Source organism: Neopelma chrysocephalum, unplaced genomic scaffold, assembly GCF_003984885.1.
Source record: "Neopelma chrysocephalum unplaced genomic scaffold, ASM398488v2 Primary Assembly neopelma1_80b, whole genome shotgun sequence".
NCBI classification, from domain to species: Eukaryota; Metazoa; Chordata; class Aves; order Passeriformes; family Pipridae; genus Neopelma; species Neopelma chrysocephalum.
The window spans coordinates 2,291,449-2,303,522 of NW_020897742.1; the positions used below are offsets into that span (position 1 = coordinate 2,291,449).

The 12,074-nt window shown below is 38.7% G+C and overlaps 1 protein-coding gene across 1 annotated transcript; it reads right to left on the reverse strand.

The window, feature by feature from the left end:
- Positions 1 to 750: 750 nt before the first annotated feature.
- Positions 751 to 1,266, reverse strand: MSGN1 (mesogenin 1). The gene has a single exon (XM_027690387.1). It carries the CDS (start codon positions 1,264 to 1,266, stop codon positions 751 to 753), a length of 516 nt encoding a protein of 171 aa, XP_027546188.1.
- Between the last annotated feature and the right edge of the window lie 10,808 nt (positions 1,267 to 12,074).

Consider the following 12,074-nt stretch of genomic DNA (forward strand, 5'->3'; position numbering starts at 1 on the left):
TTAAATACAGAAATATTATATGTTTCTGTACATATTAATAAAGAAGAGAGGACAACAGCAATTTATCTATGCAAAATATCAGCTTGCTTATATTTCGTTTCCAATATTTAGCAGTCATCACTAGATTTTACTTATCTATCAATCAGATATATAATACAGGATACAGACTGACACATTTATTTACTGTTTACACACAAAGATGTTCTCACTAATACTTAGTTTCTTGATTTTTAGGTACAGTGGAACCGTGGATAAATAGACAATACTTGAAATAACTATACATGTTCTTCCTCATTCTAGTATTAAAGTGCCTACAAACCAATACACTTAGTATTCTTATAATGTTATTGCCAATTAATTTTTTGAAATTCAGTTTAACACCTATGGATTTACTATTGTCCTTATAAAACAAGATCAGAACAGTGATATGTAAATCCTAGGAAGATCAGTTGGCTTTTTTTTTTTCACTTCTATATCGGACTAGGTTTAATATTTTTCAAAAGCTTATTTAAAAAAAAAAAAAAAAGACATGAAAAAAAGCAAATAGCAAGACTTCTGTCTCAGCAATCTGCAGCTCAGGTTTACAGGCAATCCTACATCACCTTCCAGCATCCCATGTACAATGATGGCCCTTGCTCTCCCTCTCTCGCGCCATCCTCCTGTCACACTGTGCTCTGATGAGGAAGAAATGTTGACTTTTTTTGTTTGCAAAGACCCTGAGCATGCCAGGGCAGGTGCTCCAGGTGGGTTCTACACCCGCTTGACGCTGTTGAGGAGCTCCGTGAGTTCGCTGATGTACTTGATGGTGTACTTCAGGGTCTGTATTTTGGTGAGGGGCTGTCCCCTCTGGCTGTAGATGGGGGGCAGGTAGTTGCGCAGCGTGTGGAGCGCGTCGGCCAGGGTCCTCATGCGCAGCTTCTCCCGCTCGCTGGCCTTCCTCCGGCGCTGGGCAGACATCCGCACCTTGGTGCCCTTGGGCAGCCGCGCCTGCCCAGGGCTGGGTAGGTAGGCAGGGGGGAAGTCCACCAGGCTGTATCCCACCAGGCTGCTGCCTCCACTCCCATAGGGGGTCTCCGCTGCTGCCGGGCAAGGGGATGAGGAGTAGGATTCGAAGGAGGGTGTCGGGGACAAGCTGTGTGGGGGCGAGATGGGGTGCAGCTCGAAAGAGCCAGCGGAGCTTTTCCAGTCCCAGGATGATAAGCAGACGGAGTGTTCCGAACCCAAAGCATCTTCCATGTTTATCAACGTCTCTTGCAATTTGTCCATGCTGGAGGAGCGCTTGGGAGAAGCAATGCCTTCTGCCTGCCAGCAAAGGCTGGAGCCGCCGACTGCTGAGACCTTTTTATGATGGAGGGAGGAAAGTGACAGAGTGGGAACACGGGTTTGGCGCGAGGAGTTCAAAGGAGTGCCACAAGTGCTAAGATGGAAAATGAACTCCTGATGTGCTAGTTTCTTCTCAGTGATAATTATCAACCTTCAGCTAAAAAGCCTTTAAGCTAACAGGCAACAGCAAGAAAGGGGGAAAAAAAGATTATCTTCTTGCAACTAAACCAATTAAGGCTGCGCATCTACATTGAGCATTGCGCTGGGGGGTAAGTGGTGAAAGAGGAAAAAGAAAATTAACCATTTTACAAAACAATTTACAGATGTAGAATTTATTGACCACTAACACAAACCTTAAATTTATGCCATCGAGCCCTGATTTCTGGGTAACTGGAAGTGATGGCACTACAGCAGTGGATTTGTGGTCCATGCTGACTGCTGCTGAAGTAGTCTCATTATCTGCATCTTAATCGTGAAAGTCAAAGGTGGTTTGTTTGGTTTTGTGTGTGTTACAGCTCTGTGGATTTCTCTTCTAATGAGACTGCAACTGGATCACTTTGGTTTACAACAGGAGAAAGGAGGAAAGAACTGCAATGTGTTCTCCTGCAGTTTGCAGATTTATTTACTTTTTTAAAACATACCTGTGAAATCAAAAAGGAAATCCTTAGTTGTAAACAAAGTCAAAGTACCATTAAAAAAAATGGGAAAATGTATTCATAAAGAAGATCTAGGGGAAAAAATATACAGTGTATAAACTTTGGGCCCAGACAAATGTTTTATATAGAAATGTAATTCACAGTAATATATAGGTTATACATGTGTTAGAGAAGACTAGAAGCTACCTCAGTAAAATTTTCTACCTCTAGGAATCTGTTCTTCTGCCAAAAAAATGTTTTTCCAACCCTGACTCAACGCAACAGTGGTTATATGTTACACAGTTCAAGTGAAAATGTATAACCTATAAATTAATATCATTAATAATGAGCATTTTTCATCTCTAGGCTTCAGAACAGCTTACAGTGATGATTAATGTCCTCTATTACTGTGGGGAAATGCATAAGTGGAGGCAAGGAGGAACTTTTCCCAAATCATACAGCAAAGCATTAGAAGAGCCAGGAAAACTCTGCAAAACAACTGAGCTCTGCAGCTCTGCTGAGCAGCTCAGCTGCCAGCCATGACTTTGTAGTGGCACATAATGGAAGCAAAATAGAATATATAAGGAAAAGGAAAGGAGAAAGTGTCAACCTGGAGGAAAAATAAAAGTATGATTTATTTTAGAGTCTCCTTCTGTGTAATGATCTCTGTGTGCACCATAAGCCACTCTCTGAATTGCACACAGCTGAAGCATGCTGAGGTTTTATGGAACATGCCATTTCTTTCTGTCAAATGCTCACTACAATCACTCAGGAAAAAAAAATCCAATACTCACCATAGTCGCTAGGAAGGCTTTTGTGAATTTTTATGAATTTGAGATCAAAATGTTAGGAAGCAGCTTATGGGACATTCACTGATTTTATGCTGAGATGAATGAGAAAGAACCAAAAAATGAAGGATTTTTGCATTTCAACCTGGGCTGAGATAGTTTGGCTATCATGATGTCTACTCCACACAGGAATTCAGGGCACAGCTCCCCCAGACAGGATTGCTTTGTGTTTTATGATTACCCCATCATATTCTGAACCCTGCTTTGGTCCTTCTTTAAGAAAATGAGCTGAAACAGTCCTAAGCACAAATGTCTGCTAAAAATTAAAATTAACACAAGATGAAGGACAGGTATATTCTGTTACTTAGATGAACTGAATGGGTTTCATTGATCACCAAGACAATGGTCACCAGGTCGCAAGTTAGACACAAGGTCTAATTTTGCATAAATAGGGGAGTTGGTTCAGTCCCAGTTAAGATCTCTCTCCCACTCTTTTTCCTTTTTTCTCCCTGTATTTGTGTTTATAATATATTTTCCATTTGACAGGTCCCCTGCTCTTATTTCATGTCTTTCTTTTTTTCTTTTAAGTAAACACAACTAAAAGTCTACAAATAGAAAAAAAATCAGGAGGGGGAAGTGGAAAAGGAGGAACTTTTGTCATGGTGTGCCAAGAAAAAGGAACTTAAAAATATATGTATGTATATATGTATATAAATATATACACATGTATACAGGTACACACTATATGTATATGTTATATATAAATATATTAAAAATACACATATAGAGTGCATATATAAAGTGTCGTGCTCAGCTTTGATTTTGCAAACAAATGGTAACTTAATGCAGTCAAATTTAGAAGCAAAAATTTCAAGTCACTTGTTTGCTGATTATAAATAATGTACGTCACCAGTTAACTTACGGGTAAATCATAGGAAGTGTTGCTCAGACACCAAGGCGGTAAAAGATTTTGTGCATGTCCAAGATGCCATTGCTGTAAATGACAGGTGATCACAGTCTGATTTTATCTCTGTATTCTTATATATAGGGCTATTAGGCAGGGAAGAGGAATGCAAATTATAGCAATAACTGTATCTTTTCTTATATCTTATGGGTAAATGTTCAGTGTGACCAAGGATTATGTGAGAGTATATAGACAACTGCTCTGATTGAATGAAAAATCATTGCATCTTATAAGCTTATGCTCTTATAAACTGTTACATAGGCAAGAATGCTCATATTGAAAATTGCCTTGCAGTTTTGCATCCTGTTTTATGACCATCACGCTCCCTGGTTCTCTTTTAGATTGGATCCACCTAGTTATGTCCCAAACACTGCCTGACTGGGGCCCAGGGATGCCACCAAGGGCATAGGGGTGAGCAAAGGGTTTATCCATACTATAGCAAGCTTTGTCATGACACATCTTCAGAGCCAACCAACCAAGGGGATGTGGCCCTGTTTGCTCTGCTGGTATACATGCAGATAGAGGTTCTGTTTTGAAAACCAGCCACCCATTTGTACCCAGGGCTCCCAGCTTCCCTAAACAAACCCCAGTGATGTGTGCCTCAGTTTTGGCCAAACTGAGAAGCCATGTAACATGTCTCCATGATCATGGTATGATCCACACCCTATGATAATTTGATGCTCTCACTAAACATGTAAGGAAGTCTAGTATTTCATATGGCCCCTTCCTAGAAAGTAAATGGAAAAAAAAAAAAGTTTTGCAATCTTTATTTTATTCTGCCCCCTGCAAATTTTGGGAATTCCCCTTTTGTTCATCATTAATGATGAACATTGGACGGTAGTGAGATATAAGGCTAACAACAATGAAATAAGCACTGACAAAAAATGATAAGGCATTTTCTGCTTGACTGATAGTCTGGATTTTCATTTCAGGAATCTATTCTGCAGTACAAAGGCTATCATCTCAATCTTCATCTCTTTTAAAATGAAGGGTTCCCTGCTCACACTTTTGAATCCATTACAGGAGCATGGATGCACAGAGAGATCAAAAATTTTTCCATTTAAAAAAACCTAAACTACCCATGACACAGAAAATTTTTAGAGCTTCAGGTTTAAAATTTAAAATAAGTACTCTAGATAATATGTCATGATAATGTACAGTAAATAAATGCATTTTTCTGTATAGTAGTTTACAACTGATCTAATTTTTTTTTCTATATTAGAATGTATTTCCACCAACCTGTGAGTTTGGTAGGAGACATAGACTTGTAACAACAAGTAAAAAATTATATCAGCTGGGAAGAATGCAGTCTGAAACAGAGTAAACATGGATAAATATGTTTAAATAACACTAATTCCATTACAGTCAGCCTCCTTTACAACTAGGACAGAAGTCTAGTCTTGTTTTGCCAACAAGAAGCAGATCTACTAATACCCCTGTAGAGCACTTAGATGCTACATCTTGCAGTTTGTACAGTGAAAAAAAAAAAGTACCTCCCAAAAACTTTCAAAGTCACTTAATCTCCTATTTAACAAGAGATTTCCCAAGGATTGTCTGCGGTGCTGCCTGCTCGCTGTGGAGGTGGCTATGACCATCCTGCTTTGCAGAGGCATGGATGAGGAGTCAGTTGCCTCATATAAAACATGGGCCAAGCAGCTGCAGGTCTCACCAACTTCAGCAGACACAGCAGGTGTTCAACACTTCTGAAAAATAGTGCTGAACACCTCTGTTTACACCCAAGCTGGCAATAAAGGAAGGAAAGGATCCACCACATTTGTTATCCAGAGTCACATTAGCCACCAGACGATGCTTCTTTCCTTTTTAAAACTTTCCCTCTATTTGGATAGATGTATTTTTTTTTGGAATTTTTAAACTTCATAGCTTTTTTCCTGCTTGTGGAAGAAAGTTTAATCTGGATCCAACCTCAACTGAAATAAATAAGACTTCTAGATAAGCAAGCTTGTCAACAAATCCATCCTTTCAGAGTTTTTTTTGAGGTCAATGTGCCAAAGAATACAGATGAATAGCCACTTACAATTCCCAGACAGAAAGAAAGCAATAAGAGAACAAATATTGATTCTTAATCCAGCCCTATGAGAGGGAGCCCAAATCCCTTAGTATAATCCATGAAAATAATGTGCAAATTGGATGTCGAACTGTTACTACCGCCTTTGGCCTTGCAAACCTGTGGCTAGCACAAGAGAAAATGTTGTCATTCATTTGTGGTAAGACCAGAAATAGTCTAGTTCTGGTGCTGTTAGAAAATCCTGCCATAAACATTTAAAACCTTTAATGTTCTCAAGGGCACACCTCCAAAATGTCAAAACTAGAGCCTTGCTAATGAAGAAGAAACAGTCAAGTGAGTATCACTGATTTCGCTGGGGCTTTGCATAGTGAACAAGCATCTCTCTGGTGTCGGCCTGGCGGGACCAGGACTTATCTATTTACTTTACATCCTCAAATGTAAGTATTTGATCCTCCAAATAGTGTCAATCTTCATCGACTGACAAGTGACATTAGCTCTGTAATTCATTTAAAACATCTGATCTCCAAGCAACTGGCTTCCAAGATGAAAAGCTCTACGTGTGGAATTTACACCTACCCACCTTTTAAGTAGAGAGTTTATTACCTAGTGGTTTTCAGCTGATATTTAGGAATGTCTTTTTAATACCCCTGTTAACAGAAGTTGAAAGGAGGTTCGACTATGTGGTTGGTCTTTAATGTCTGCTGGCTACTTCAGTCAGAAGGAAAGGGCAAAGCTGGGGGAGGAAGGAGAGCCTAATAAGGTTCATTTAGCTCAGAAAATGAGAAGTAACAGATATTATTAAAATAATAGAAGCTGTTTCAGTAGGAGAACTGTATTATCACTTATTTCGGCTTAATTGTATCAGCTTTCGCATTTGGTGTTAAAAAATGTCTGTTGTAAAGTAGTGCTTATGTTTCAGTTTTTCATGGGAGAGGTGGTGGCTTACCTGTTGCAAATATTTCAAGATGAGGAATGCCTCCATTCCTACCCAAAAGCATGAATTCAAATTTAAAAAATTATGAAGTACAATGTATTTTATCCCAAAGTGTTTTTTCTACTTTTCCATGAACAGTGGGATGATTGTCTTTTACCATGTATAACAGTGGCTTCACAGGGCTTTTAAAAAACTGGGATAGCACCTAAGGGTTTGTGCTCTTACTTTCTTGCTATTACAGTGGGCTTTCATGCATTCATTTTGCAGCATGATGACTTTTTCAAAACTAGGTAAATCTTACAAGAAATTCCAATAGCCAGGAAAATTGCATTCAAAGCTCAATTGTGCCTGTTTCTAGTGGAGCTGCGAGCTGCAGCTGGATGTTTGTGAAGGGAGATATTTTTCAATTGCTGTGATTACATTTCAGCTCAGACTGTTCCTTTTTATCCACTGAACCTCCTCATCAGTATCTGCTTATTTCTTCCTCTCCCATGTCCTAGCAATGATATGCAGAATTGCTGCATGCTGCTAATAGAAACCATGTTTCATCTCAGGGCTAAATGAAGTTGTGCTCAGGGCACAGCCGGCAGTTCAGTTTAGTAATTATAAAATGGATCAATAGTCCAGGCAAGAGATAACACACAAGTGTTAGATTACAAATTTTATTTAGCTCTTACATATTTCACATTCTGAAATAAAGTGCTGTGTGTCTGTTTGAGCACCTTTCAGAGCACGTGATTAACCCTTGGGCAAGGACCATTGATTTTAAACTGCAATCATGAATTTCTTGGCAAGTTGCTAAATCTTAATTTTAATCACATTCAATTCCACAAAAAAAATCAAATCTGTCCTTCAGGCTATTGATGAACACAAATAGTATATTAAGTTTGGGGTTTTTTTTGCATTTGCTCAGAATTTTTCCATGAATTTTGCCTAACAAATTAAACTCAATGTTATAACACTCCCATGAATATATTTGAGTAAAATTATTCACATTTTTTAAAGGTAATGTTGCACATACAGAAGTTTTCAGTTGGTGTTGAAATGTGGGTAGTGGTTAATGTCTTGGAGAGCCATCCTAATGGACCTGGACTGGAAAAAATGAAAGCAAAGGAAAGCAAAGGTAAAGCCCTGCACCAGCTGGGATAATCCATGCAGCAGCACAGGCTCAGGGTGACAAGCCAGGAGGCAGCTTCTCAAAAGATCTGGGAAACCTGGTGGGTTGAAACACTGGAGCAAGTCCAGAGAACGGTCACCAAGCTGGCCAGGGTACTGGAGAACGTGGTGTGTGGGTAAAGGGCCAGGGAGCTGGATCTGCCCAGCCTGGAGACAAGAGAGCTCAGGGCAGGCATTATCACTGCCTGCCACTACCTGATGGGAGAGTAAAAAGAAGAGCAACCAAGCTCTTTCCAGAAGTTCATAGTGGAAGAAAGAGGCAACGGACACAACTTCTGAGTCTTAAAAGCCCTTGACCTTTCAGTGATGCATTAGAGGTTTCCTGCTGGTGATAGAAGACACCAACATTTTTCCTGCTTGATTAGATTTTTGGATAGTTGTGTTTGGGTTACAGGGGCATGGTGGAGAGGTCTGTATTCTCCACTTCAGTAGATCCTGCTCCTTTTCTTTGCTTCGTGATCAGCTTTTATTTTCCATGTCTTCTCAATTTTTCTACCTCTAGCTTGTCCAATCTATCACTAAATATTATTTTTTTTCTGCTTTATTTTTTGTTTTAATGTCTCTCTCTCTCCCTCATTCTTTTTGGTGCTTCTTTGTACTGACAGTAGAAAACATTCCCTGACCATATAAATCATACATCTCTCTTTATCTGCTTAGTTGCGTGGATAAAGTTAATGTGAGAAGCAGGAAACATTTAATTATCCGCTTGAAACAGGCTTTTCAGGAAGTTCAAAGCACAGCTTATCAAATAATTGTAGTAGTTATAGTTACAATATATAGTTACAGATTGGGCTCAGTTCTCGATGTAAAGTTGCAAAAAGTTATTTAGTTCAGATCACTGCTGGTTAGAATACTCTTATATTATTTTTATTTCTATTTTGAAACACAAGATAGACCAAAAATCTACACTCCTACCAGAAAAACTGATCTAGGAGCCAGTAAGTCAAATTTATAAATCTATTATGTCAAACAAAGAGTAGGTAAAATGTAGAACTAGTGGGGAAAAGGGATTACTAATAAAACCATTAGCTTGCCTTCACTCTGAGAGCCCATTTAACTGTGTGCTGCTGGCCACCCCATCACTCTGAAGAGATACAGACATCTGGTTTGCACCCTGCCCGAGTTCCTGCTTAGTTAATGGTAATTGGGATGTGTAAAAGTGGTGCATGCATGAATAAGCAGGTAGATCTTACAACAGCAGGTATGCAAATCTTGAAGGCAGCTGCTTCTGGCTACAATTCTGCTCTCTTGGGGTCCAGTTTGCTGCAAACCACGGAAAACAGTAAAGTACTCTCTGTAGAGGCAGAGCAATCAGGTCACAATCAGGATGGGAAATCGGGTCACAAATATCCTATTCTCAGTCCTGCTATTGACCTGCATCATCACAGAGAGACCCTGTCTTCTGCTCTTGCCCTCCCAAATCTCTCCCTACTTTATATATAGACTGTGTTAGGGGAGGGTTTATCTCTCTGCAGAGATATTCTCTATGATGCCCACCACAGTCAACTTAAACTTCTGACACTGTCCTATTACAAAATTCTGTATATAAAGAGAGAAGCAACAGAAAGCAATTAAATGTAAATTCTCCAGGTGATATTGCTTTAAGGAAGCTGAGCTTCCAGAGAAGTGATTTTCTAAAATAAATATTGGAAATGGGTTGTAGTAAAAATAAAAAATAAAAATAAAATAAAAAAATAGAGAGGAAAAAAAAGGAAAACGTTGATTTCCCTGACATTGACCTGCCCTGTCAGGCTAGGATGCACATTCATCAGTCTCTTGCTCTTATCTGGTATCTGACATTCTGTGATGAGTTGAAAGCAAAGTAACACAGATGGATGGTGCTCTCCTTTGAAGAACAAAATGTACCGGGAACTGAATTTTCAAGTACGTTCAACGTGAAGTTAACTCTTAGATTGAAAGAGCATCTTTTAAAGGAAAGGGAGGGGTGGGGGAAAAAAGGACTCAAAAGGGCTGTTGGGATAAAGGGCTGTTGGGGTTTCCCTATTAATGTGCATCCAAAGTAAGCTAACATTTACATAGTCCCTGCTACTTTCAAAGTACTCCAGACAGTGGCTAATCAATACTTGTTACACAGCTTTAAAAAGGCTGAGTATTCCAGAGGGGTGAGCAGCATCCTCCCAAATAAAATCTCAAGCCTGAAGCTATTTGGCCAGACACCTCCATCCTTGGGGTTTTCCTGATATCAGGCTGGCTGTCCTCCTCCAAGACCTAGCAAGGCTTTTCTTCTCTCAGAGGAAAAGGTCAATTTGGAGAAATATTATTTGCTCGTGGCACAGGAAGGAATTTCACGCAGGGAATTTTTAATTTGAACCCAGCCTACCTTAGGAATCAAGTCTGAGATGAGAATGAAATGAGGCACTGGCTTACAGACCTGGAATTTGTCATTATGATCCAGCAAATAAATCAGCTTATTATATTAAATTTTAGAGAATCATGAGATATACAATAGTCCTGTTTCAAATATTAAGCTTTGTTCCTACTGAATCCTAAGACTCCTTACTTATTTTGGGGTCAAATAGTAAACATTAAGAACATATTTCATATATCGTAGGGTTGTGTGTTTGATTTTGCTTGCATATGTTCATAGTGTGAGTAACGCTGATTTTTTTTTTCAAGGCTTCCTATTCCAGCCTAAAGAGAGCTCTCCTGCCCAGGGAGTTAATTTTTTCTTTGTTTTTTAACAAAGCAAAAATTTAAATAATATTTCATAAATGGCTCCAGAGCTGCCAGTCTTTTCTCGAGTTTACTTGGTGTCAAAATTCTTGAAGTGTCCTATAGTAAGAAGTTCCTTTCAATAATAAATTTAAACCTACAGAAGAGACAATCTTTACAGCTAGTGGGCTTTCCATCAGACTGCATTCTTTAAAATCTTCCATGAGGACTTTCTCTATTTTGATAGAAACTCTAATAAAAGACATTTCAATGTATTTTTTTCCTAGTGTTTTATAAAGGCCACTCAAAATCAGCAATAGAATATTTTATGGACACAAAGTGTATAATTGTTTTTTCTAGTGTACATCTTCAGTGACCCTCAGAGCTGTTTTCCACCTGGTAAAACGTGCATATAGGTGTCTGACCAGGGGCACAAGCACTGGGGGGAAAAGATCAAAGGCCTATAAATGTGTCAAACTTTCAAATGCAAATCACCTGCCATAACGCTGCTGAGAACAAATCCTTCATTATCACCATTCTGTGAAAGGCTTAAATTAGCCTGAATTGACTGGAAAGAACAAGAAAAAGAGAGCCATTTATCTTCCTGTGAGTTTTATTACCTTTAGATTTATTTGGCTAATGGTTCGATAGCCCACTAATCCGAATATCTGCATAACAGATTCTTCAAATGATCCATAAATAAAATATGTGATCACATAATGTTGCTATTAAAGTTAAAGCGAGATCTGTGACAACAGATTAATAAAAGAGCACTTACAATAAGCCAGGCTTTTTGATTGCCAAACTGTGAACGACTGTGATTTATATAATAATTATCCACTGGCTTCTTAGCTTGAATTACATTTAGGGGAATTTTTTTGATGAGCACTTCCTAAACTGTGTGCTCTCCAGATAGATACTGTACCCACCTTTATTTTAGGTTCTCATTCTGAAAACATAATTAATTTCTTAAAAGGTAGTAAGTCTTGGGGGTTTTTTTTGGTTTTGTATTTTTTTTATATAGATAGTTTCAGTGATATAATATTTGATCAATCTAGTTGACTAGAAGAGCAAGAGTTATAAACCTCCACAATTGCACTATACTTTATTTATAAGGGGAAATCCTATCACTCTATTTCATTAAACGAACAATTGCAGAGAGGTTTTGCTAAGTGAACTTTATTGGGAACTTGAAAGAGGACATGCTGCTGTCAGAAAGCTCTTGGTCAGGTTGGACAAGCTGATGTCTGAGGGGAGCTGGCTGGGGACCCTGAGCTCATCAAACATCTTTGTAAGGTGTCCTCACAGCACAAAATATTTGGTTTTGTAGTAAGAGAGAAAAAAACCCCTACACTTCTGTTGCTGGTATCTTACAAGATAAATATGCTATCACAAAGAAGTTCTTGCAAGATACCATTATTATTGGAAAGAATATAATATTCTTGATGGATTTGTTCACTTCTGTGTAAAAATTCAAACATTTTCAATGCCAGAGCCACATGCCCATTTGTGCTGGTTTAAAAGTTAACCAGCAAGGCAAAATGAACTCAATTCA

What these genes read in the sequence shown, in the direction of transcription:
- MSGN1 (XM_027690387.1), bottom strand. Translation starts at nt 1,266, where the DNA reads ATGGACAAATTGCAAGAGACGTTGATAAACATGGAAGATGCTTTGGGT.